The sequence below is a fragment of the Geotrypetes seraphini genome, chromosome 1 (assembly GCF_902459505.1).
Source record: "Geotrypetes seraphini chromosome 1, aGeoSer1.1, whole genome shotgun sequence".
NCBI classification, from domain to species: domain Eukaryota; kingdom Metazoa; phylum Chordata; class Amphibia; order Gymnophiona; family Dermophiidae; genus Geotrypetes; species Geotrypetes seraphini.
Genome location: NC_047084.1, coordinates 4,465,092 through 4,491,653, shown reverse-complemented (window position 1 = coordinate 4,491,653; position 26,562 = coordinate 4,465,092). Strand labels below are relative to the sequence as shown.

The 26,562-nt window shown below is 42.8% G+C and overlaps 1 protein-coding gene across 2 annotated transcripts in view; it reads left to right on the top strand.

Moving 5' to 3' along the window:
• FAM81B (family with sequence similarity 81 member B) overlaps positions 1–26,562 on the top strand; it is a 119,523-nt gene that overhangs the window by 30,458 nt on the left and 62,503 nt on the right. For both annotated transcript variants that reach the window (XM_033929202.1, XM_033929203.1), the window contains exon 3: positions 13,654–13,897. In XM_033929202.1, the coding sequence (XP_033785093.1) occupies positions 13,654–13,897 (244 nt within the window). The remainder of the gene's footprint in view (positions 1–13,653; positions 13,898–26,562) is intronic.

The following is a 26,562-nucleotide window of genomic DNA, read 5'->3' as shown; positions in this document are numbered from 1 at the left end:
TGTGTGAATTTCATCACTATAAATGGATGCCCCATTTCCTTTTTTCATAAAAGATCCCGGTGCCTTCTGCTTACCTCAGAAGCTGTATAGCTCTGTTCCTTTAATATTTTCCTATATAGAGTCATTCCTTTCTTTTTTGCTACCCTGTCTTTTCTGAACAGATTAATATGTAACCTGATATAACTCTTTCCATTGTGGTTGTCTATGTTCCACCATGTCAGCTTGTTAATTACCGCCTGGAGATCTGACATTATTTCATTTCATTTATTACCGTTATAGACTGCATGCATTAAAATAAATTTTAAAAAATAAACTTGCAAGGGGTAGGGGGAGAGATGCAGTCTGCAGAGAAGACTAGCACAAAGGATGGATACAAGAGATGGAGAGTGGAAGGGATAATGAATAATGTGAGAAACAGAAAAGACAGAGGTTAGATGGGGAATACTGGTGCTGGGTTGAGAGCAGGTAGGACAGAAAGAGGAGATTTACTGTATGTTTATTAAAAGTTGATAAACTACTCAAGAACTAGGATAGCCATAAAGCAGAGTACAATTCAGTAATGGGGCAGGAGAAGAACAAAGGGGAGAGTTTCAGGGAGTAAGCATGAGAAGCCAGAGAAGTTAGAGAGCAGAGGGGATGCTGGGTTCAAGAGGAGAAGAGAAGGAAGATGGGGCAAGAAAGGGGACAAAGACAGGAGTATGTGGATAAGAGAGAAAGAGGGGTATTTTCAATAGGACGACTAAGGGCTCATTTTACTAAGGTGCGCTAGCATTTTTAGTGCAGCTAATCACTTGCTAAACGAAAAATACTAACGCAAGCTCTATGGAGGTGTTAGCGTTTAGCGCATATGGCATTATAGGATGTGCTAAAACCATTGTAGGGCACGCTACAACCACTAGCACACCTTTAGTAAAAGGAGCCCTAAGTTTGAATTTGGATGTTTCCCGTCCAAATTTGGATGTTCCCCGTCCAAATTTGGATGTTCCTGCAAGAATTTGGATGTTTCCCATCCAAATTTGGGGTTCATAGACAAAAGCGCGCGACGACAAAGGCGCGCTGACAATCCAGCGCAGACAACTGAGTGCAAGGCGGAAGCAGGCTGAAGAAAAACAGTATTTTAAGGGGCTCCAACGGGGGGTGTTGGTGGGGAACCCCCCCCCCACTTTACTTAATAGAGATCGCATCGGCGTTGTGAGGGATTTGGGGGGTTGTAACCCCACTCATTTACTGGAAACTTAACTTTTTCTCTCTTTTTTAGGAAAAAAAGTGAAGTTTTCAGTATAATGTGGGGGGTTACAACCCCCCAAACCCCCCACAATGCCGGCGCGATCTCTGTTAAGTAAAGTGGGAGGGTTCCCCCCACACCCTCGTCGGAGCCCTTTAAAATACTGTTTTTCTTCGGCGCGCTTCCGCCTTGCACTCAGTTGTCTGCGCTGGGTTGTTGGCGCACCTTTGTCGTCGCGCGCTTTTGACCTGTCACCAAATTTGGAAGCAGAGAAATATCCATATTCGAATGAGATGTCCAAATAATTTTTTTCCCAAAAATCACCTACTTGGACATCTTGGCTACCAGAAAGTCTAGACCAGTGGTTCCCAAACCTGTCCTGGAGGACCACCAGTCAGTCGGGTTTTCAGGATAACCCTTGTGAATATGAATGAGAGAGATTGGCATATAATGGAGGTGAAAGGCATGCAAATCTGCCCCATGCATATACATTAGGGCTATTAGGGGTTCAGTGAGCATTGTTGGGAGGTCATTTTGTCAGTTTGGTTCCTTTATTGGTACTTAGACAGTCTTAAAACAGGTCTAAGTCAGAATGTCTAAGTTCTGTTCAGAGCAGAAGAGCCCACCGTTATCAAGCAATGTTAAACCTAAATAATTAGTGAAGGGGGGGTCTTCAGTCTTCACAACTCATAACCGGGGGAAATAAGGTCAACCGCCTTCTAAAAAGGTCAACTGCCCTCCGAAAAGTGTTGACACTCTAACAAACCAATAATGGTAATAATTTATGAAACATCCCTGGGCCACTCCCGTAGTGAAGTAAAGTGAATCAAAAAGTGCACAAATACTAAATCAGCTGATGGACAAGGTGAACAGTTTCAGGAGTTGATACCGTTTGAGGTCTCCCAAACCTTGCTGCATCTTTGGTCTCAAAATCTCCACACTGAAAGTTTGCACACCAAAGTTTGCGCTAACCCCCAAGGTGGACCCTAGTATTTGGTAATTGTGATCCCAGTGCAGTAGAGAGCTTTCCAGCACAGGCCAGTGCTCAAGCCCGGCTTCCTTCTGCCCTGTTCCAACAGAAAGTATGTCTCAGAGAGAAGCAGAATATGATAGCTCTTGAGGGTAGGCCTTTGCTGAAAGGCACTGGCTCCCGGTAATCTCCAGGGTTCAGTTCAAATGTGCCTGCCTAATTTTCAAGATCCTTCATGGCATCCTTCCTCACGTTATCCCATTATCTTGGAATTCCTCAATTCCTAATTCCACCAGATTCTCCCAATATTAAAACTATCCTTCCCTTCTATAAAAGGTATACCCCATGTAGGAAAACTAGGGACATCCCTCCCCTTTAGAATCACTGAGCTCTGGAACAACCTCACCACCCCACTCCGAAACTCAAGCTCCCTCCAACTTTTCCATACACATCTGAAAACTTGGCTATTCTCAAAAATGTAACACTTCCTCCTTCTTCGGCATCTTACGCCCATCTAACCTTCTTTACACTTAATTCTTTAACCCCCCCATTGGAGTTCCTTTCCATCACAACTTCTGTAAACCGTGCCAAGCTCTATGATTGCGGAGATGGTGCGGTATATAAACCTAAGGTTTAGTTTAGTTAGTTTAGTTTAGGCACTGCGCTGATGTGTCTTCTAGCCCAGGTGATGTATGGAAGGTGTCAGTAATAGCAGGCCTTGAAGGAGGAAGAGAATAGGGGAGAAATGTTGGACAAGTGGAGTGAGGAGAGAGGAAAGGTGAGATGAAATTCTGAACATAGGGGTTAAGGAGAGATGAGATAGTGGAGATAGTAGTTGATGGTCCATCCAATCTGCCCAACAAGAGAAATACATAGCATATGATATGATGTACTATAATATATGTATACTTAATCTTGAACTTCCATTTCATTTTCATGGCACAGTCCATAGAAATGCCCAACATTGGCTTTAATGTTCAACTACTGGAATTGCTGTTGAAATCCACTACAACCCAATCAGATCTGTATAGCCATAATCAGGATACAGACCATAGGAGACTGCCAGGCACTATCATTGCTTCCCAACAACTGGAGTTGCTGTCTAAGCACAGCTAAGTCTTGTTTTGATTCTATTTTCTTTTCATATGGGAGTTACTGGCCACTTGGAGGAAGATGTGAAGAGAGGAAGGGGAGTGTTAGAAAAGGAAAAGACTGATGCTGGATATCTTGAGAGAGGGTAGGGAAGAAAAAGGGAGGTACTGGTCATCTGGGGGAGTAGGGAGAGGAAGGTGAGATGCTGTACATAGGGGATTGAATATGGAAGGGAAAGAGAGATGCTGAAACGATGGAAACAGAATAGGTAAGGAAAGGGGAGATGCTGGACATGGGATATATTTGTATATTTGACAAGTACTAAGAAAAATTTAGCTAGGCTGACCTTGTTTCAAAATACGGCAGTAAGAATGATCTACGGCCTGAGGAAGTACGACCATGTAACTCATTATTATTGTGAGTTACACTGACTCTCAGTGGAGGCCCAGGTGATTTTTAAGTTGGGATGCTTATATTATAAAGTCACCTTTGGTGTTGCCCCATTTATCATATAGATAGATTTGTTATCATGACACACAAGAACAGTAGAAAATCTCATGCCCTATTTACGTTCCCTTCAGCTAAGGGCTGTAAAAGTAAGAAACATCATGGGCACTGTCTTTCTTATCAAGCAGCTTATTTCGATAAAGATTTTCACCCATTATTGACCAGATCAACATCTTATAAACATTATAGAAAACTTTTGAAGACTTTTCTGTTCTCCAAATTTTTGGCTAGTTAAATTTTTGTGTATTACATTATCTCTGTATATTCTCATAGCATAATCTTTTGTTAACTGCATTGAACTAAGGGTTATGCGGTCTAGAAATTCATTATTATGTTATGCTATGTTATAGATTATGAAAGTAAAGGAAGATGCTAAATTATAATGGTAGAGTAGGCAAGAAAAGAGGAGATACTGGACTAGGGGGGGAAAGGAAAGGTCTTCAGCCGTTCCAGGGGGTATGCATACAGTTGAAGCTTTGCTTAGGGTTAGAGAATGACACGGTGACAAAATTCATCATCGTTCCCGTCCCCGCGGATAACCGCGGGAAATAATCCCATGTCATTTTCTAGTGTCTATTTCAATCTCAATCCTTCTATACCAGCATTTTTCAAAGCAAAGCTTGCGGGTCAGTGGTTGTGGCCATTCATACTCTGATTCTTATGTGAGCCAAGGATAATGAAGCCATTGTGACATCACTGATGTGATTAGCTCTTAGGCACTGGTGGAATGAGGCATTATGACATCACAATATCTGCTCTGGATACCAGAGACTGTCATTCTGTAGTGTCTGTTTCAATCTCGGTCCTTCTACACCAGCATTCTTCAAAAGCAAAGCTTGCGGGTCAGTGGTTGTGGCCATTCATACTCTGATTCTTCCCTCTCTCCTTAAAGAATGACATGAAGATGGTTTCCCGCGGTTATTCACGGGGACGGGGACGGTGATGAATTTTGTCACCGTGTCATTCTCTACTTAGGGTGTTAGTTACCCTTAGCCCAGCCCTGTCTTATTTGCCTTCTTTCCACTATGATTCTATTCTGAGCAGATTCCTATTGTTATTTGGCACGGGGCTCCTTTTACGAAGGTGCGCTAGGGTTTTTAGCGCACGCACAAAATTACTGCGCGCTTTAGCATGTGGTAGCCGAAAATCTACCACCTCCTAAAAAGGAGGCAGTAGTAGCTAGCGCGCTCGGGAATTTAACGCACGCTATTGTGCGCATTAAGGCCCTAGCACACCTTTGTAAAAGGTCATTATTCTGAAAAAATATGGAAGCATCCAAAATTCAAGCTGATGGAAACTGAATATCTTCCAAACCAACCTGAAAAAACTTCATTGCAGCCTGAGAAAAAGAATTCCAGATATTTGTTCACTTTCATTGCCCATGAAGTTTGTACAGTTAAGGTTCATATTTCTTTTTCAATATCTAAAGAAATATTGATAGCCTCGTCAAACTGCCTACCACATAAGCTTTTAGTATTTGGCTCATTGAGAGTTTGGCATCAAAACACCATAGTTAGAAATTCCCAAAGGAAATTAAAGTAGTTTATTTAGAGTAAAAGGGAATACAGTGGATTAAGAAAATAGCTCTATTTCACCGCCAGAGTGTTTTCATTCTTTAATGTGGATCTGCACAAAATGTGTCCTTCCAACTGTGAAGATTGCTGCGATATGAACTGGTTGCAAGGGAGACATATTTGCTATTCAGAGCAGGAACAGAAGTTGTGCAGGAAGCCAACTAGGAGTAAACTGGAAAATAATGGGTTCATAATAAAGAATTTTGCCCTTCCCCCTTCCCTCCCCCTTATCCCCCAATGCATTAACTCTATTCTTTCCCTATATGTGAGTATCATGGTCCCTTTTAAGGCATGCCTGGTCAATCTGGTGAAATCAATACCCTATAGCGGTGGTTCTCAAACCTGGTCCCGAAGGAACCCCAGCCAGTCAGGTTTAAGGATAGCCACAATGAATATCTATAAGAGAGATTTGCATGCGGTGGAGCTGGATCAGGAGCTGGGTTTAGAAGCTGGATCTGAAACCAGAACTCCAACCAGAATTTGAGATGGAATGTAAAACTGGAGCTTGGAATTAGAACTGAAGCTTGACATGGGAACCAGAGCCAGAACCTAGAGCAGAAAATAGAACTTAAGTTTAGAACAGTGACTGGAATTAAAGTTTGTTGATGGACTGGATTTTAGGGTTTATGGTTTGTTTGTTTTAAGCCAGCCACTTTCTAACCTATGGCATATGTAAATCCTTCTATTTTTTTTTCCTATTGGCCTGCTATTTATAGGTTGCCTTCGAGGAGTCCAGTTGTTTTATGAGCTTTTTCAGGATCTGATACCATTTCTGGACACATATGAAGTCATGATACCAAGGTGTCAGAATTTACTGGTGGATGATACCTGGGGAAGACCACATGCAGTCACAAAAAACAGGGTTTGCTGAGTGAAGAAGCGTTCAGTGTTATTGCAGGCAAACACGACTTATAGTAGGAATTCAACATAGTTGCTTCAGTGCTTCAGAATATCTGCCAGTGAAATTTCTTCTAGGCATCAATGCAAAAACATTTATTGTTATTGAGGCAGTATTCTGCTTTCATAATGAAACACGGCAGTGGCAGCAAAAAGGGTGAACACAATGCTAGGAATGATAAAGAAGGGGATCATGAACAGATCGGAGAAGGTTATCATGCTGCTGTACCAGGCCATGGTGCGCCCTCACCTGGAGTACTGCGTCCAGCACTGGTCGCCGTACATGAAGAAGGACACGGTACTACTCAAAAGGGTGCAGAGAAGAGCGACTAAGATGGTGAAGGGGCTGGAGGAGTTGCCGTACAGCAAAAGATTAGAGAAACTGGGCCTCTTCTCCCATGATAAGAGGAGACTGCAAGGGGACATGATTGAAACATTCAAGATACTGAAGGGAATAAACTTAGTAGATAAGGACAGGTTGTTCACCCTCTCCAAGGTAGGGAGAACGAGAGGGCACTCTCTAAAATTGAAAGGGGATAGATTCCGTACAAACGTAAGGAAGTTCTTCGTCATCTAGAGAGTGGTAGAAGACTGGAACGCTCTTCCGGAGTCTGTCATAGGGAAAAACATCCTCCAGGAATTCAAGACAAAGTTAGACAAGTTCCTGTTGAACCAGAACGTACGCAGGTAGGGCTAGTCTCAGTTAGGGCGCTGGTCTTTGACCAGAGGGCTGTCACGTGAGCGGACTGCTGGGCATGATGGACCACTGGTCTGACCCAGCAGCGGTAATTCTTATGTTCTTATGTTTAAATATAATGATATATGTAAGGGGCCTTATAATTCTAGCTGGGCAATAATGAATCTGTGTTTCTCACAAACCATAAAGTGGAAAGAATCAACACTGTGGGACTCTTCTTCATATATTCATATTACTCATGCTGTTACTTTTTATTATATTGCATCTTAAATTACTGAAAACTACAAATATGTGATTATGTAAGAGAGCTTCAGAAAATTAAGGTACAATAGGTCAAAGGATCTTATCAAAGGATGGATTCTATACACTTGTCCAGACCTTTGTTGCTTTAAAACACTATCGCAGGCTCTCATTTATGTCTGTTCAAATCAAAAATACTTTCTCCAGCAATATCCAATGGCAACTTATCAGTAGCTGTACTGCAACCAGGTGACTTCTGTAATATTTGCCACCCACGGTGAACATAAGAACATAAGCATCGCCTCTGCCAAGTCAGACCATAGGTCCATCATGCCCAGCAGTCCGCTCCGGCGGCGGCCCCCCAGGTCAATGACCTGTAAGTGATCTATTACTCTAAAGCATTTTGTACTATATAGTAACCCTCTAATTGTACCCCTCAATCCCCTTTTCCTTCAGTCTTCATGGTGCTGATAAGTTTTACTGTATGCTGTGATAATAATGGTATTCATAATGCTGGAAGGAGAGCGCTCACATAAAAAGCAGTTTTGGTGGTCTCCCACCTGCCTCTGAGTTGTCTGTGATTGAATATATTTTAACACTTAATGTAATCTTGAAAATGAAGAAAGAATATATAAAAAAAAAAAGAACGAATCTCCAAAATCCTTTGAAGATAGATACCCTTTGCCTTCCTCACACTCAGCTTAATTCTGTAACAGGCACTAAAAATTACACTTGCAATTTAATTGAACAATGAGCCCATTAGTGCCAATAATTGGAATCGTAAGATGCAATTATTAATATTAATTGGAATTGATTATAATTTCTGCATGTATATTGTGACAGGGACACCCAGATAACCCTTCAAGATCCAGCCTGGACCCCTGTCCGGTCAAACAGTTGGGTGTATGACTTAACTTCAGCCTAAGATTCAATGCGCTGATGGACCTGGCTCTGGTGTAATGTACTCCCACAAAACACCACACACAGTCTTTAAGTAGGAAAAATAAAGATTTCAGCTTTATTTCCAGACTCAACTTATAGCCACTTATTTTAAACTTGTCAGGATCAAAGTTCATGTACTTGTTCTTAAGTAACTGGGTCTTAAGTAACCCTGGTGGGCTTGCTTCGCCCTTCACCTTTCCCTCAATGAGGGTAACAATAACAGAGCTTACAAAAAAAACCAAAAAAACCTCATATAAAATATCAGCTCATTCATAATAGCTTATAACAGTCCTTTTTTCTTCCTGAGGGAAGGAGGGCTTCCACCCTTCCCCCACAACACTTGTCTTGCACAGAAAAAAAACACAATCCAAAATCCTTGTTTGCACACCAGGCAAAAGAGGGAAAAAAATCTTTACTGTTGGATTCATCCACCTTGCTAGGCCCTTGCTATGCCAAGCAGCACCAGGCCTGGATGCCACTTGCCTGGACTGGGTAGGCTGGCCCAATTATATCAATAGATCGCACGCCCAAAATTATGCATTAGTTTTCTTTGCACAGTTTAGCCACTTCCCTGATCTTTCTCATGCAAAGAGAAAAAAATAGCACCCTTAACAATTCTGGGCTTCTTTCTCATAAGCACAGTGACAAACAATAGAAAAAAAGAAAAAAACAAACAAACCCTAATGACCAAAAGCAAAATTAAAGCTTCTACTTGCATTTAAAGAGTCCTGTTGAGCTCTTGTCAAACAGACATATTCCAGTGCCTTGAGCTTGGAGGTCTCCAAGAATCTCAGCGAGAGGGAGAATTAGAAGGCCTTGAGCATCCACAGATGCATGCTCAAGACCGGCAGAGGCAGGAAGATCTTCTAGCAGCACCGGCACGTCCTGTGGGTTGTGTGCCGGTGCCAGACGGGGGGGGGGGGGGGGTAATTTGGGCGGGGGGTGCCGGTTCACGCGGGGGGGAGCGATGCCAGTTATCGGGGGGGGGGGGGTGCTCGCAAATCGAGTCAACACTCGGTTTGCAAGAATGTTTTGCTCGTCTTGCAAAACACTCACAAACCGGATTACTCGCAAACCGAGGTTTGACTGTACCTATGAACAAGTTTATGACCTTTTTCCAGGCATAAAACATGCTTTACATACAGAAAATATTTTATAAAATTGCCTCTCATGGAGGCAGTTTTATAGGTGCCTCCAATGAGGCATTCCAAGGAAGCACAGTAGATGCCTATCTTATAATGGAAAGATGGCGCCCACTTTCTGTTATGGAAAACTAGCATAACCGGGTATTAACACCCCTAACATTTTGGCACTTGCACTTAAACCAACCATAGAGGTGCTGTAAGTGTGTGTGCGTAAGAGCAGTAAGAATGCACATGACTTACAGTATTCTGCATATACGTGAAAACCCTGCCTATGCTCCACCCCCATGTATACCCCACTATGAGGGAGTCTATAGGATGCTACCACTCCCTCTGCTGGATACTCCCTCATAGTGTCAGAGCCACCTTAACATAGGTAGCTCTTCCCAAGGCAGATGTGAGACAGGAGGGGAGGAGTCCAGGAAGCAACTGCCAGGGAATATGAGACAGAGCCTGAACAAGGTTTAGAGAATCTAGGGGAGAAGAGAAGAGTCATTTCAAGTATGCTTTTACTAGGGTTACCATATTTTGAAAAAGAAAATTGCAGACACATAACCTGCCCCGCCTCACTCTTCCTCTGGCTCTGCCCCACTCTGGCCCCAGTCCTGCCCTGCTCCGCCCCCAGCCCTGCCCTGCCCCAGCAAGCCTCCTGTATTCTATAACTAGCTCCGGCCGTGTCTGAAGGGCCTGGAGCATGAGCGCATGTGTGTGACATCATTCGCTCACTGGCCCTCTAGATGCGGCCAGAACTGGTAGGGGCTTTCCAAAACCCAGACAAATACCAGGTTTTGGAAAATCTGTCTTGGTTTTCCTGGATATCTGGTAACCCTAGCTTTGACTGCTTGGCTGAGGTAAGCCAGCTACTTTTGCTGATGTAATGTGAGCCTTGTTCTAGGGTCTGGCTGGGGCCAGACCTGGTTAGGTGACTAGAGAAAACGGTTGCAATCTGTATGGAAGCCATTGGCCAAAAACAGTATCTTGGGCCCTGTAAGTCACATGCCCATTTCACGACTTTTTTTTTTTTTAATGCTTTTGACTAAGAGGCTATTTTTCCTTTCCCTGAGCCTGTGAAGTAACAGGCTCAGGTTTCTGAATTAATAAAGAGTTTTGTTGCACCTTCCCTGTGTGTCTGGCTGTGTGTGCACAGACTTAACCTCAGAAATCCGCTCAGGCGATTGCACCCCTCTTGCAAACCCATGCTATGTAAGTTAAGTGGGCATGTGCAGAATGGCAATTGGACGCCATGCAAGAAAGTTTACACCTATGCACATCACTGGTAGCATTCTAAACAGTTACTTGCATAATACATAAGCAAATGTGATCCCCTAGATCAGTGGTTCCCAACCCTGTCCTGGAGGACCACCAGGCCAATCAGGTTTTCAGGTTAGCCCTAATGAATATGCATGAGAGAGATTTGCATATAATGGAAGTGATAGGCATGCTAATCTGCTCCATGCATATTCATTAGGGCTAGCCTGAAAACCCGATTGGTCTGATGGTCCTCCAGGACAGGGTTGGGAACCACTGCCCTAGATTACAAAATCACCCTGTATGTGCAGATAGCATGCACTTTTATTCATTCTCACCCTCAGGCAATTCTCTAAGCACTTATTTCTTCCCATAAAATACTGTTTTATGCATGAAAACCTTATATAATTACTCCTATCCTGTGCATGTATTGTGTTGCTATCAAGTTCCATAGTGAAAGTAATTTCTTCTAATTCCATTTCCAGACTCTGCATATTGAAGTTTTACACATAAAGGCGATATCATTTAAAAATGGTGCCACTTGATTGACATTTTATAAAACTGGCTCATTTGATTTTAAGGCACGCAGCCAAGGCAATGCAGTTCTGAGAAACCTAGGACAAGAATTTCATATTTGTATGCAGTGTACAGGCAGGAGAAATGAGCACTTCAGCATCTATTAGTATGCTTTAATGCAGCGGTCTCAAACACGTGGCCCCCCCCAGGGACTATTTTGCAGCCCGCGATCTGTCCTCTGCTTCCCTTCCCGTCTCACTGCCCTAACCCAAGCCACCACAATCGGGGAACAGGCCAGCTCCGAGGTCTTAACAGTCCCTGCTTATCTTCCCCAGCTCGGAGCCGACCAATTCTCGCCACCCGACGTCAATTCTAATGTCGGGGAGGAAGTTTGGGCCAGCCAATCGCTGCCTGGCTGGCCCGGAACTTCCTCTCCGAAGTTAGAATTGACATCGGGTGGCGAGAATTGGTCGGCCCGCGCTAGGGGAGATAAGCAGAGAGAGCTAAGACTTCGGCGCTGGCCTGTTCCCCGATTGTGGCGGTGGCGGCCTGTTCCCCAATGGTGGTGGCTTGGGGGAGGTCAGGGAGAAAGAAAGAAAGAAAGGGGGGGGACAGGGAGACAGAAAGAAAGAAGGGAGACGGGACACAGACAGAAAGGGGCATGGAGAGAGAAAGACAGAATGAAAGGGTGGGCATGGAAAAAGAAAAAAAGAAAGAAAGGGGGCATAGAGAGAGAGAGAAAGACAGACATATAAAAATAAAGGGGGCATGGAGAGAGAGAGAAAGAAAGAAGGGGGCAGGGTGAAAGAAATAAAAAGTTGGGGGAGGGAAGGAGATAGATGCCAGACCAGGGGAAAGGAAGGAGGGAGGGAGACAAAGGAAAGAAAGAGATGTCAGACCATGGAAATAGGGATGGAAGAAGAGAGAGATAGAAGGGAAGGTAAGACATGGAAACGTAGATTTTGAAAAGAATGCAGAAAAATTGAATATTAAGTTAATCCCAAAGATGGTTGCAAGGCAGAAAGTGAAGACGGAGAGAAAAACAGTCAAAGGACAAGAAGGCCCTGGAAACATAGTTAAAAGCACAGAAAAATAAAGTCACCAGCCAACAAAGGTAGGGAAAATGATTTTATTTTCAATATAGTGATTGAAATGTGTCAGTTTTGAGAAAGGAAAGATATTAAACTTTAAATGTGAGGGCCGCAGAAAAAATAGTTAATGACAATTTTGCATGAGGTAAAACTCTTTATAGTTTATAAATCTTTCCTTTAACTGTTAAAGGAAAGATTTATAAACTATAAAGAGTTTTACCTCATGCAAAATTGTCATTTCTTTAATAAGACATTAACTATTTTTTCTGCGGCCCTCCAAGTACCTACAAATCCAAAATGTGGCCCCACTAAGGGTTTGAGTTTGAGACCACTGCTTTAATGTATATTGTGTAGATGCTGCAAGTAGCATACAGTCCAAGAAGCAATTAGATGGCAGTTATCCTTGACTCAGAGCAGATGTAAATTCTGATATTGATATGTTAGTAAACTTTTGTAGGCTTTGAGGGCCATTTTTGATATGACATCCAAATCCGGGTTTGGACATTTTGCGGAAGGCACACAAAAATCAAGTATTTTCAAAAGAAAGGTTACATGCAGTCTAAAAATGAACTCAAATGTGGCTTTAATGCAGCGATCTAAAAAGAAGCCAAATACAGATTGAAAATCATTTGTAAAATCTTAAGATAACATTCTGAAAGATAAACCAAATGCAGCTCGCAGCCATCTAAAATTAGCCAAATTTAAAACAAAACTCACAGAAGATTAGGAGCGCAAGCCTCAGAAATCTTGGGAGAGCCTTACTTCTACATATGAATAACGTATGCGGTGAGTATAACAATATACATAAACATTGCATACTAGCAGCTGTAATAGCAAGCCTATAAGCGTAGAACAAGGTCTTTGGCAGCATGGCGATTTCCACTAGCCTTTTTTAGAAATGCCTGAGACACTGGGGGCCAGATTCTACAAAAGGCGCTGGTATTGGCAGCTGCCTGAAAAATGGCTGCCGATCCCGTATCAATCACACACTGGCGCCATTTGTAGAATCGCGGCTTCCTGATAGGTAGGTGCTGGAAACATAGGCCAGGGTTTTCAAGACCTACATTTCTGGCACATGAATTGCGGCTCAGAGGTGCTTTACAATGCATAATGACACTTCCAGCCATAGCCACACGGCATCTTAAACCGCCTCCACAGTCGCAATGTAGGTGCCTTTTTTTTAGGTGCAGGTAGGCACCTACATTTTTCTTTAAATGCTTTTTATATGGCATTTTGCACTTAAGTTAGGCACCAGTAGGGTGCTCACTGGAGCCTAACTTAAGCCACCATTTATAGAATATGGACCTGGGTGAATTTTTTTGTTTTACTGAAATGTTTATACAAATTTAAAGAAGATATTAAAAAAAAAAAAAAAATAGAAATGTATTAAGTAGGTTGAATAAAAGGTATCACTTTATGCTGTTTTTATTTATTAACTTCTATTTCCAGCTGCATCAAGATTGCAGAGACACAGAAGTAACCTATAAATTTATTTTTTTTTTGTCCGGACAGGGGACAATCTTTTTTGCCTGCTCTTCCAGAAAGAAACATTTATTTTTTGGCAGACAGACTATCAAGCCAAGAGAAGACCACAGCCTCTCTGCTGGATCAAGCTTTCCGGATCAAAGATGACTTTATCTCTAGTCTGCGAGCAAGCCAAGGACATTACCAGGGGGAGACAGTGGCTCGGAAACTGCTGGAAAACCACGTATGGATCATCACAAACATAGTGAAGCGGCTCAGCAAAGATATACAGGTACCTGTCTGCACGTTACAGACGTGCTCACAGTTTATCCTTTTCCACTTCTTAATGCCATAGGAATTTACTGCTCTTAGTTTACTGCATCGGGAATAAAAACTATTTTTTGTGTGTATGTGTTTCAAGTTTTCTTTATTTTTGATATACCGTTTATCAAGCAAATGTCTAAATGGTAACAATAAAATAAAAATGATTAAAAATAAAAAGTCTTAAAATGAGATAAAGTAAAATCATATCTATGGCTAATAAAAAAAAAAAAGAAAGAAAGAAAAAGGGGAAACATTTACACATTGACGTATATGAGATGAACGGGTACCTAGGGGAAGGAAAGATTGTAAATACATCGAGATAGAAAAAAATAAAAGGAGGTAAATGGAGAAGGGGAATACATTAGGAAGGGACTCCCATTCTGAAAAAATTTAACGCCAATCGTAACGATGTATCTAATTATCGACCAATTTCTAATTTACCGTTTTTAGCAAAAGTGACTGAAAAACTTGTCTTTGAACAATTATCGGATTTTATTGAAACTTCTAATGCTTTACACCCAAACCAAACGGGATTTCGGAAACATCACAACACAGAATATTCATTGCTAGGTCTTATAAATAATATTCATTATTTTCTTGATCACCACAAATCAGTTGCCTTATTCTCCTTGGATCTTTCCTCAGCTTTTGACACTATAGATCACACTCTGTTACTTAACCGTCTGGAATCTTTTGGTGTTAGTGGACAAATCTTAAACTGGTTTAATTCTTTTCTCTCTGATCGTTCATCTATTGTTGTTATTAATGAAGATCACTCTGCTCCTTATACTACATCTTTTGGAATACCCCAAGGTTCTATTCTATCACCTCTCCTATTTAATATCTTTCTTTCCCCATTACTCACTATCTGCCAATCATTAGGTTTCACCTCATTCTCATATGCAGACGACATCCAACTTCTTCACCCGCTTGACCCAGAAAAGGACGATGAAATTAAAGAAATTAATAGTAAACTAGAAAAAATTAAAACTTGGCTTAGCTCCAATAAGCTATCTTTGAACATACAGAAAACACAAACAATGATTTTTACTTGGAGAAAAGACATCGTCCCAATATCCTCTTTTTTACTCGACAATTCTCCAATCGTATCAGTATCATCATTAAAAATCTTAGGTGTAATTATTGACTCTAACTTAAATTTCCATGACCACATCAACCAAATCGTCAAATCCTGTTTTTACAAACTCCGTCTTATACGCTCTATTTCCTCTTTTTTAGAGCCCAAATCCATTAGCATACTTACTCATTCTATGATAATATCAAAACTAGATTATTGCAACTCTTTACTCTTCAATATACCGCAAAAAGACAAAAAGAGGCTTCAAATTATCCAAAATACCGCAATATAACTAATCCATAAAGCAAAAAAATATGACCATGTAACCCCATTATTGATCAAATCCCATTGGCTACCCATTAACCACCGAATCACTTTTAAAATAGCACTACTAATCTTTAAGACTATGGCATCTAATGAACCACAATTTATATCCAAAATGATTATTCCTTATCATTCTTCTCGATCCCTTCGATCCTCATCTCAAGATCTATTATCAGTCCCTTCTCTAAAAATAGTAGGCACAAGAAGAAACGAAATGTTCTCCGTTTTAGCTCCTCAAACCTGGAATGCCCTGCCCCTCTATATAAGAAAAGAAAAAGACCTCAGTTCCTTTAAAAAATCTTTAAAAATTTTTATTTAAAGATGCTTTTATTATTTAAAGATTTAAAACTCTGTTTAAAAAAATTTGGTTTTTCAAGCTCAAAATTTTAATCTTCTAAATATATTTTTGCCCCTTCCCTATGTGTTTACCTTTAATGTTTCTTCCATCTTAGATTGAGAAAACTGTAACTGTGCCCCTTTTTCCCTAATGTACCTAGTTAGTGTTGTAACCCCTTAAGTTCTAACACTGTATGTTATAAATTTTTGCTCTTTAAAAATTTCGTTATGAATTTTTGTTTTTAATACTGTTTGTTATCTTATATGTTGTTTTAAATTGTACATCGCTTAGAAAGTGTTATAGGCGATTCATCAAATAAAATTGAACTTGAACTTGAACTTGTTTGATTGCCTGAGTTAGAACCCTGTGTTCGGAAGCTTTGTGCAATGTTGTAACACGTACTGCGTCAAGGTCTCTGTGGTTACTTTTAACCCCGAGGTTTGCATCGACAATCAACGTTAAGATCTGCATAGGTATTTGCTTTGATTATCACGCCTAGAACATGACTAGGGATGAGCTGTCATTTGCAACAAATTGCTATTTGCTGATAATTGTGCGCCCAAATTTCCTACTAGTGCCACAAATTTGCACAAGGACGTTATAGAATAAGGTCAGTTACATGTGTAACTTAATATAATAATGAGCCAATAATTGGTGTTAACAAGCATTACAGGCTACAATTGGCAGTAATTTGCACAATTAGCAATTACGTAAGAACATAAGAACAGCCTTACTGGGTCAGACCAGTGGTCCATTTAGCCATTTAGTGGTCCGTCTTCACCAAGGCCAATCCAAGTTACAAGTACCTGGCAAAAAACCCAAATAGTAGCATCATTCCATGGCAAGAAATGGCATGTAACTGCTCTTAGTTGGTATTCCATAAGTTATACATTCAGATCCCGGAATGCACAACTTCAAGGAGGTGTGGTCTTGGGAGGGGTTTAGGTAGGTCAAGGGCATGTTATACATACAGTCAAACCTCGGTTTGCGAGTAACGCGGTTTGCGAGTGTTTTGCAAGACGAGCAAAACACTCGAGCAAACTGTAACTCGCAAACCGAGCGTTGACTTGATTTGTGAGCCCCCACCCCTAAAAATTATATACACAGGTTGCACCTGCTTTTTCTCAGTGTCATTTTTCCATTGGAAAATACATGTGTAGTTTTGATTATCCAAAGCTCTGTGCAAATCTCCAAACTGTATCCCATTCTGTCCCTGATCCTGTCTCCTTAGCTGAACAGACTGGGTAATAATCTAAGCCCAAATATGGGTAAAATGGGTTCACAGCCATTAGCGTGCGGGACAAAGCCATGCCGACATTTGAGCCCAGACAATTGGGCGCAAGTCTCCAGCGTGCCGCCGGAAAAGTTAATTTTAAGAACCCCCTCAGTTTACTTAATAGTGTTCGCGCTGCCGTTGGGGAGGAGTTGGGGGGTTGGAACCCCATTATAGAGGAAACTTAACTTTTTCCCAATTTTTTAGGAAAAAGTTAAGTTTTCTGTATAATGTGGGGGGTTGTACCCCCAACCCCCCCCCCCGAATGGCAGCGCGAACAGTATTAAATAAGGGGGGGTCCCCCCCCAAATCCCGTCGGAGCTCTTTAAAATTAACTTTTACAGCGGTGCGCTGGAGTCTTGCGCACAATTGTCTGTGCCAAAATGTCAACGTGGCTTTGTCCTGCACGCTTTTGTTCCGTCAGTGTAAAATGCTAGATTAGTGCTCTCTCAATTACCAACTCCCTGAATGTTTTACTATACCACATGCTGACACATACTCATACATCTTGCTTTCACTTTTCTAAATCTCTAAAAAATGCCATATTGGATTTTCTCATTCCTACTCTAAGACGGCAATTAATTGAGAGACGGCTGAGGGGAGATATGATTGAAGTCTACAAAATCCTGAGTGGAGTAGAACAGGTACATGTAGATCGATTTTTCATGCCATCAAAAATTACAAAGACTAGGGGACACTTGATGAAGTTACAGGGAAATACTTTTAAAACTAATTGGAGGAAAAAAATTTTCATTCAGAGAATAGTTAAGCTCTGGAATGGATGTGGTAAGAGCAGATAGCGTAGTTGGTTTTAAGAAAGGTTTGGACAAGTTCCTGGAGGAAAAGTCCATAGTCTGTTATTGAGGAAGACATGAGGGAAGCCACTGCTTGCCCTGTATCGGTAGCATGGAATATTGCTACACCTTGGGCCAGGTACTAGTGACCTGGATTGGCCACTATGAGAACGGGCTATTCTTATGTTCTTAATAACTTTCCTGCTAAAGATCAGAGATGAAAAAGTGATGACTCAGAATCTACAGAATGAAGAGTCTATCCCACCCCTCCCCTTTTTTGCCAAGTAAACATTGTTGCACATAGAATTTATAGAATTTGGAGGTCAATGTGCAATTAAACTCTGGAACTCATTGCCAGAGAATGTGATAAAAGCAGTTAGCTTAGCAGGGTATAAAAAAAGGCTTGGATAGTTTCCTAAAAGAAAAGTCCATAATGCATTATTAGATGGACTTGGGAAAATCCACTACTTATTCCTAGGATAAGCAGCATAAAATCTGTTTTATTCTTTTGGAACCTTGCCACGTACTTGTGACCTGGATTGGTCACTGTTGGAAACAGGATACTGGGCTTGATGGTCTGTCCCAGTATGGCAACTCTTATGTTCTTATGAAATTAGATATGCTGTTTATAGAATAGAGAATAGCGCCAATTATTGACATTTATTGCCAATTAGTTAATTGTTATATGGATAACTGGCCCTATCCTTTAACTGTACACCCAATTGCATGCCCAACCTTGGCCACCATTTATAGAATTTAAAGGACACTAAACGTTGGACTTCTAATTCTAGTATATGACAAACATAAGGCACAGGCACTTCTTCTCATATACAGATCAATGTTTAATATGTTTTACTGTTGTATTAATTAAAGTTTCCATTTTTAGCGCAAGTGCAAACAAAGCTCTACACTTCAGCTTAAACATTTCTCTTTACTCAGGAGAAGAATGAAATAATGGTGCAGTAATTAATCTTCAGATGATCAGGAAAATTTCATCAGCCAGCAAATCCCTTTGAAGGTGCTTACCAATCTGAATTTCAAAGCTGTGGGGAGTTTTTCCTGCATAATTTGTTCCTGTGATAGCTCAGCTCCATGATGGATGTTGAGATTGAAAAGACGTGGACTGATTTTCGAGGGACTTCTGTGTCTATGGCCCTAAATCTATAAAGGATGCCTAAAGTTCCATACCTAGAGCGGCATGCCTAGATGATCTAAGCACCTAACTAAGGGCTAGATTCACAAAGCAAACCGATCGTGTACCGATTGGTTTGCGACCCCTTAATGAGCAAATTTCCCTCCGGCCTGATTCACTTACCTCTCCTGCGATCCGCTTCGAATCTGTGCATGCAAATGAGGAGAAACGCATGCACAGTAGATAGGGATGCGATTCATCAACCAAAATTTTTAAATCGACTGGACTGGCCAATCAACCCAAGAAGTGACTGCTGGAGACCAGTCGAAAACATCTTTCCGACTCTCCAGCTCCATAGAAGCCCACAGGAGGTGCCTAAGGATACTGGGCCGATTTCGGTTGGCCCAGGCACCTCAGGCCCCACATATGGGCAGGGTTTGAGGCGTCTGGGACAATCAAGCCCTAAGGCCCGCCATTCGACGGATGGCGGGCCTGCCGGATGGATGGGCTTGGGACCCGTCCATCTGTCCAACTGTTTTTCAGGTACAGGGGGGGTGTCGAGGGTGGAGGGTGGTATCGAGGAGTTGGCAGGGGTGGTCTTGAGGTCAGCAGGTGGGGGGCCGATCAGGGGTTTGGGGGGCAATCGTGGAAGGGGGTGCGCCGAGGGCAGGAGGGCCTGGGATCCCTCCTGCACGTATCTTAGTGGGGGGGGGGGGGAATAGGGGATTTCGCTGGGGCAGGAAGTCTTGGGCTCCTTCCTGCCCTGATTGAGTCGGGGGGGGTTGGTTAGTCTCCGGGGCAGGAGGGCTTGGGCTTCCTCCTGCCCCAATCATGTTGGATGGGTGGGGTTTCGGAGGGGCAGGAGGGTTTGGGCTCCCTCCTGCCCCAATCGTGTCAGGTGGGTGGGGTTTCGGAGGGGCAGGAGGGTTTGGGCTCCCTCCTGCCCCAATCGTGTCGGGTGGGTGGGGTTTCGGTGGGGCAGGAGAGTTTGAGGGGGTGTGGATCGTGGCAGGAGAGATGGCTTATATCTCCTGCTGTGATAGTGATCCCAAGTGCTGTGTTTGGCGGCACTTGGTGGTATCGTTATCGCGACAGGGGAGATGAGCCATCTCTCCTGCCACAATCGTTGCGAGGGTGGGGATGGGAGGGGGGGTGGATTCTGTAACCGGTGTTGTTTTTACCGGTTACAGAATCCAGCTTATAGTTGAAGGACTGGCTCCTCTGCCTAAAAGGCCTGGCTTTGGGTGTTTGGGACTTAGGCTTTTTTTGAGTTTATTATACGTCTTAAGTTTAGACATAGTGATGCTCTGGGCGTTTAAACAGCTGTACGTATGGCAGGCCATTATCAAAAAAAACCTCCTTTTGGACGCTTTTTTTTTATAATAGACATTTTCCCTGCTTCTGCTTTCAATGTTTAGGACCTTAGGCCAAAAGGGGATTTAGACTTTTTTTTGATTATGCCCCTCCAAAGGTATTCATTGAGACAACCCTGAACTATAGTTGGGAACTTAGACTCTGTGTATTGTCTACAACTGTTGGAGTTCAGTTCAGTTTATTTGATATACTGAAAATATAGCCAAAAACCAAAATGTAAGTGGTGTACAATATACAAAACAGGGGAGGGGATATTTTCCAAATATTAAGACAGATAGTAGATGAGACAAGACTGACTGAAACAAATGTAAAAGAGGGTATGGAAAGATTACAAATTCGTATTAAGGGTGAAAAAGGGAAGGGAAAAATAATGATGGACTAGAGGTAAAAAGGTTGCTCCGGTTATATATCGCAAATCGAGATTTATGACGATGTTGATTCAAAAGCCAGCATGAAGAAATAGACTTTTAATTGAGACAAAGTTACTGAATGATTTCTCAGTCTCCCTGAAAAGGGGAAAAGAGTGCCACAGAGTAGGTGGCATAACAGAGAAACAAGAGATCCTACGTTGATCTAAGAAAATATGCCTAAAAGAAGAACAGGGAACCAGAAAGCTTGACAGAAAAGAAGGGAGACCTTAAGTTTGAATCTGAAAAAAGAATATTGTACTTAAAAGGAATTCTATAAGTTATCGTAAATACTATATGTGCTCTGATTTAAGAAGCAAAGTGATATGGTCGAACTTAGAGCAGTGATACAATAGTCAAAGTGCTGTTTTGGTGAGCTTGAAAAGGGGTTCAGCAGAGGAGGAGGGCGGGTGGAAACTGCTGGTCACAGGAGTAACAAAGGTAAACCATGGTGCCAATTGGAACATCCAGAGCCTGACTTTGAACCGCTGCTAGTGGAATTGGTTTGTGTGATGTGTTGTGAATTAGGGACTTGGTGAAGCCCTGAAAGCTCACTTTGTGGATTAGGGGCTGAGAAGTTGTGCAGCCCTGAAGATATATTCAGACCAGTAAAACTGAAAAACAGGTACCATTCCTGTAAAGCTTTATGGACTTTTTTTGCTGCAGTGTTTTCTTTTTTTTCTTCTTGTGACTACAGGGAGCCCAAAAGGGGAAAGAAGTGGTTAGGAAGTAGAAGAGAGCATTAGTACTGCTTGTGCCATGCAGGGTTTAATTGTTGCTCTCTTTTAGGGGCTCCAATCTGGATCCTGCCCAGATTTTACATTTTGGTGATTTATTTTTTGAAGAGCCAGGAGCCAGGTCATTGACCAAGTTATCACCCGGGCAGTCAATAATTGGAAAGACTTGTTGCCTAAGAAGGGCATTCCCATAAAGGGAGACTCGAGAATTTTAGTCAAGTATGTTACTGTGCTGTGGAGTGTTGGGTGTGGGTTTGTGTGTGGCGGTAAGAGGAATTGGGTATCCCTCCTGCCAGGGACAGTGTCAGGTGGAGGTTTGGGGATGGCAGCAGGAGGAATTGGGCATCTTTCATGCTGCGGACAGTATCGGGGTGGGGGGGGGGTTGAGGGGTTGGTGGCAGGAAGGAGTAGACATCTCTCCTGCTAGCCAACTTGCGGTGGGGTTCGGGGGTTCCCTGCCGCAGCCACTCAGCTGATTGCAATAGCGTCTGTTTGACATATAGGCCAGCATTTTAATGGCTTACATTTCAGACCTCTGTCACAGCTCTAGGGAGATGCCTAGGGCCACTTAAATTCACCCAAGGCCACTTCTAAGCAAAACTACACCCACGCCCAGCCTTGAGAAAACTTTGGTGTTCCTACGGGTCTCCCTAGACCCAAGAAAATGCTTACAGTGTAGGCTGCCTGCCTTGGGTAGGTTTTTAAATAAAAATGTGCATTCCGATTAGCTGGTTAGACTGTGGTAGGATGCCTACTGCTGCCTAAAATTGGGGCACCATTTATAGAATTTGTCCCTTTGTGCCTAACTCCCCAACTTGGAAGGGATAGATTCCACACTACTCAAAATTCTAGGAACCTACTCAGCAAAAATTATCCAAAGTGGAGATTCCATATGATGATCTGCATGAACCTCCCCAAGCTTATTAGGCCACACTGGTAAGGAGCTAAAGGACTGTCCACATCTCTCACTTCTTTTCCCCCACCAGTCCAGCATCTCCCCTTTTTCTTCTCTCCCTTCCTCATCCATCCAACATCTCCTCTTTCTTCCCTCACCCCTCATCCAACATTGCCTCTCCTATCTTCTTTCCCTTCCCCTATCTATCTAGCATTACTCCCCACCTTTCCCCATCTCCAAAGTCTAACATCGCCTCCTCCACCCCCATCCCCACCCAGTGCAGCATTTCCCCTCAAATTCTTTATGCCCCTCCCTTTTGTTGCTGCTATTGTGGTTGCCACTATTGTACCTAGGAGCCCACCAACTATCAACAGTATTCAAAGCATCAATATTCACAGCCTTCCAGCCATCTGCTTGCAGCTTACGGGGGTCCTGCTGGTCTCTTTCCTTCTGATGTATACTTTCCATTGTTAGGTGGTAGGACCAGCAGGGTCTTCATGATCACATGAGCTCTAAGACTTTTCTGTGCATACTGGTGATATACTTGTTGCTGTGAGTTTGCAGGCCTGGAGTGAAAGTGTGACAGAGGCAGGCAGTAGTGGCAACCGCAGTGGCAGCAACAGAATGGCAGATTGGTCCAGGCCCTGATGCAGCATGACCAGTGCAACAAGTAAAACAGTGCATAAAATATGGGACATTAAAAGCAAATTGTAAAGAATCTGCCAGTTTGGACAGAAGGGTAGTAGTTGGGACAGCAAGATATATTTGTATAACATGAACAAAAACATGGCATCTTTTCAATTAAGAATGCAGAGAGGATGAGGAAAAAGCAAACGTGCTAAACAAATACTTCTGCTCTGTGTTCACGGAAGAAAATCCTGGAGAAGGATCGAAGTTGTCTGGCAAAGTTACATGGGAAAATGGAGTAGATTCTGCGCCGTTCACGAAGGAAAGTGTTTATGAACAACTTGAAAAACTGAAGGTAGACAAAGTGATGGGACCGGACAGGATCCATCCCAGGATACTGAGGGAGCTCAGAGAGGTTCTGGCGGGTCCCATTAAAGACTTGTTCAACAAATCTCTGGAGACGGGAGTGGTTCCTGGGGATTGGAGGAGAGCAAATATGGTCCCTATTCACAAAAGTGATCACAGGGATGAAGTGGGAAACTACAGGCCGATAAGCCTCATTTCGGTTGTTGGAAAAATAATGGAAGTGTTGCTGAATGAAAGGATAGTGAACTTCCTAGAATCTAATGGATTACAGGATCTGAGGCAACATGGCTTTAGGTAAATTGTGTCAAACGAACCTGATTAAATTTTTTGATTGGGTGATCAGAGAGCTGGAACGAGGACATATGCTAGTTATAATTTACTTAGATTTCAGCAAAGCCTTTGGCACGGTTCCTCATAGGAGGCTCTTGAACAAACTTGAAGGGCTGAAGTTAGGACCCAAAGTGGTGAACTGGGTTAGAAACTGGCTGTCGGACAGACGTCAGAGGGTGGTGGTTAATGAAAGTCGCTCAGAGGAAGCAAAGGTGAGTAGTGGAGTCCCTCAGGGTTCGGTGCTGGGGCCAATCCTGTTCAATATGTTTGTGAGTGACATTGCTGAAGGGTTAGAAGAAAAGGCTTGCCTTTTTGTGGATGATACCAAGATTTGTAACAGAGTAGACACCAAGGAGGGAGTGGAAATCGTGAAAAAGGATCTACAAAAGTTAGAGTAATGGTCTAATATCTGGCAACTAAAATTCAATGCAAAGAAATGCAGAGTAATGCATTTGGGATTAATAATCAGAAGGAGCCGTATATGCTGGGAGGTGAGAAGCTGATATGCATGGATGGGGAGAGGGACCTTGGGGTGATAGTGTCTGAAGATCTAAAGGCAAAAAAACAGTCCAACAAGGTGGTGGCTGCAGCCAGAAGGATGCTGGGCTCTTTAGAGAGAGACGTAACCAGTAGAAGAATGAAGGTGTTGATGCCCCTGTACAGGTCATTGGTGTGGCCCCACTTGGAGTATTGTGTTCAGTTTTGGAGACCATATCTGGCGAAGGACGTAAGAAGATTTGAAGCGGTCCAGAGGAGGGTGACAAAAATGATAGGAGGTTTGCACCAAAAGACGTATGAGGAGTGACTGGAAGCCCTGAATATGTATACCTTAGACCAGGGGTGTCAAAGTCCCTCCTCAAGGGCCGCAATCCAGTCAAGTTTTCAGGATTTCCCCAATGAATATGCATGAGATCTATTTGCATGCACTGCTTTCATTGTATGCTAATAGATCTCATTCATATTCATTGGGGAAATCCTGAAAACCCAACTGGATTGCGGCCCTCAAGGAGGGACTTTGACACCCCTGCCTTAGAGGAAAAGAGGGACAGGGGGATATGATTCAGATGTTCAAATACATGAAAAGTATTAACGTAGAACATAATCTTTTCCAGAGAAAAGAAAATGGTAAAACCAGAGGACATAATTTGACATTGAGGGGTGGTAGACTCAAGATCAATGTAAAGAAATTCTTCTTTACAGAGAGGGTGGTGGATGCAGGAATGCGCTCCCGAGAGAGGTGGTGGAGAGGAAAACGGTGTCAGAGTTCAAAAAAGCGTGAGATGAACACAGAGGATCTAGAATCAGAAAATAATAGTAAATATTGAAGAACTAAGGCCACTACTGGGTAGACTTGCATGGTCTGTGTCTGTATATGGCTATTTGGTAGAGGATGGGCTGGGGAGGGCTTCAATGGCTGGGAGGGGGTAGATCAGTGGTCTCAAACTCAAACCCTTTGCGGGGCCACATTTTGGATTTGTAGGTACTTGGAGGGCCGCAGAAAAAATAGTTAATGTCTTATTAAAGAAATTACAACTTTGCATGAGGTAAAACTCTTTATAGTTTATAAAACTTTCCTTTAACAGTTAAAAGGAAAGATATATAAACTATAAAGAGTTTTACCTTATGCAAAATTGTCATTTCTTTAATAAGACATTAACTATTTTTTCTGCAGCCCTCCAAGTACTCTATTTTTTCTGCAGCCCTCACATTTAAAGTTTAATATCTTTTCTTTCTCAAAACTGACACATTTCAATCACTATATTGAAAATAAAATCATTTTCCCTACCTTTGTTGGCTGGTGACTTTATACTATGTTTCCAGGGCCTTCTTGACCTTTGACTGTTTTTCTCTCCATCTTCACTTTCTGCCTTGTATCCATCTTTGGCATTAACTTAATATTCAATTTTTCTGCTTTCTTTTCAAAATCTACGTTTCCATGTCTTACCTTCCCTTCTATCTCTCTCTCCTTCCATCCCTATTTCCATGGTCTGACATCTCTTTCCTTCCTTTCTCTCCCTCCCTCCTTTTCCCTGGTCTGGCATCTGTCTCCTTCCCTCCCCCATGCCCTGGCATCTCTCCCTCCCCCTCCATGGTCTGGTATCTCCTTTCCTTCCCTCGCTCCCATGAACTTGGCATCTCATGTTCTTCTCCTCTAACTTGTCTTCCTTCATCTTCCTTCCCTCTCTTTCCCCAATTTGGGTGCAGCAGCAACAGAAGCAGCATTTCCCTTCCCCCTTTCCTGTGCAGGAGAGGCATTTCTCTATCCCCTCCCCTTCCGTTCCCTTTCTTGTGAAGCAGCAGCGTGTCTGGCCGGCTCCCTTGCTCAGTCGATTGTTCCGTTCAAAGCCACGGGTGGCGGCTCCTCGTGAGATCTGCGCCTGCGTCTAAAGCCTCTCTGATGTTGTGACGTCAGAGAGGCTTCCGATGCAGGAGTGGATAGCGCAAGGAGCCGCCACCCGCGGCTTTGAACGGAACGATGACTGAGCCGGCCAGACACGCTGTTGCTCCACAAGGGGAGGGGGAAGAGAAATGCTGGTGTGGATGGCACCAGGAGCCGCCGCCGGCCGCAGCTTTCACCGGAACAATCAACTGCAGCAAGGGAGCAGTTGATCATCACGTCCAGACCGCGGGCCGCAAAATAGCACCTGGAGAGCCGCATGCGGCCTTTGGGCCGCATGTTTGAGACTGCTGGTGTAGATGGACTGGAGTGAGCTTTGACGGAGACTTCAGTAGTTGGAACCTAACAACAGTACCGGGCAGAGCTTTGGATTCTTGCCCAGAAATAGCTAAGAGAAAAAAAAAACTAACAAATTTTTAGATTAAATCAGATTGGGCAGACTGGATGGACCATTCGGGTCTTTATCTGCCATTATCTACTATGTTACTATATTTCTAACCTGATCTTTCACCTGATAGTGTGTAGGATGAGAAACATCATTCAACACCATACAATCATAGT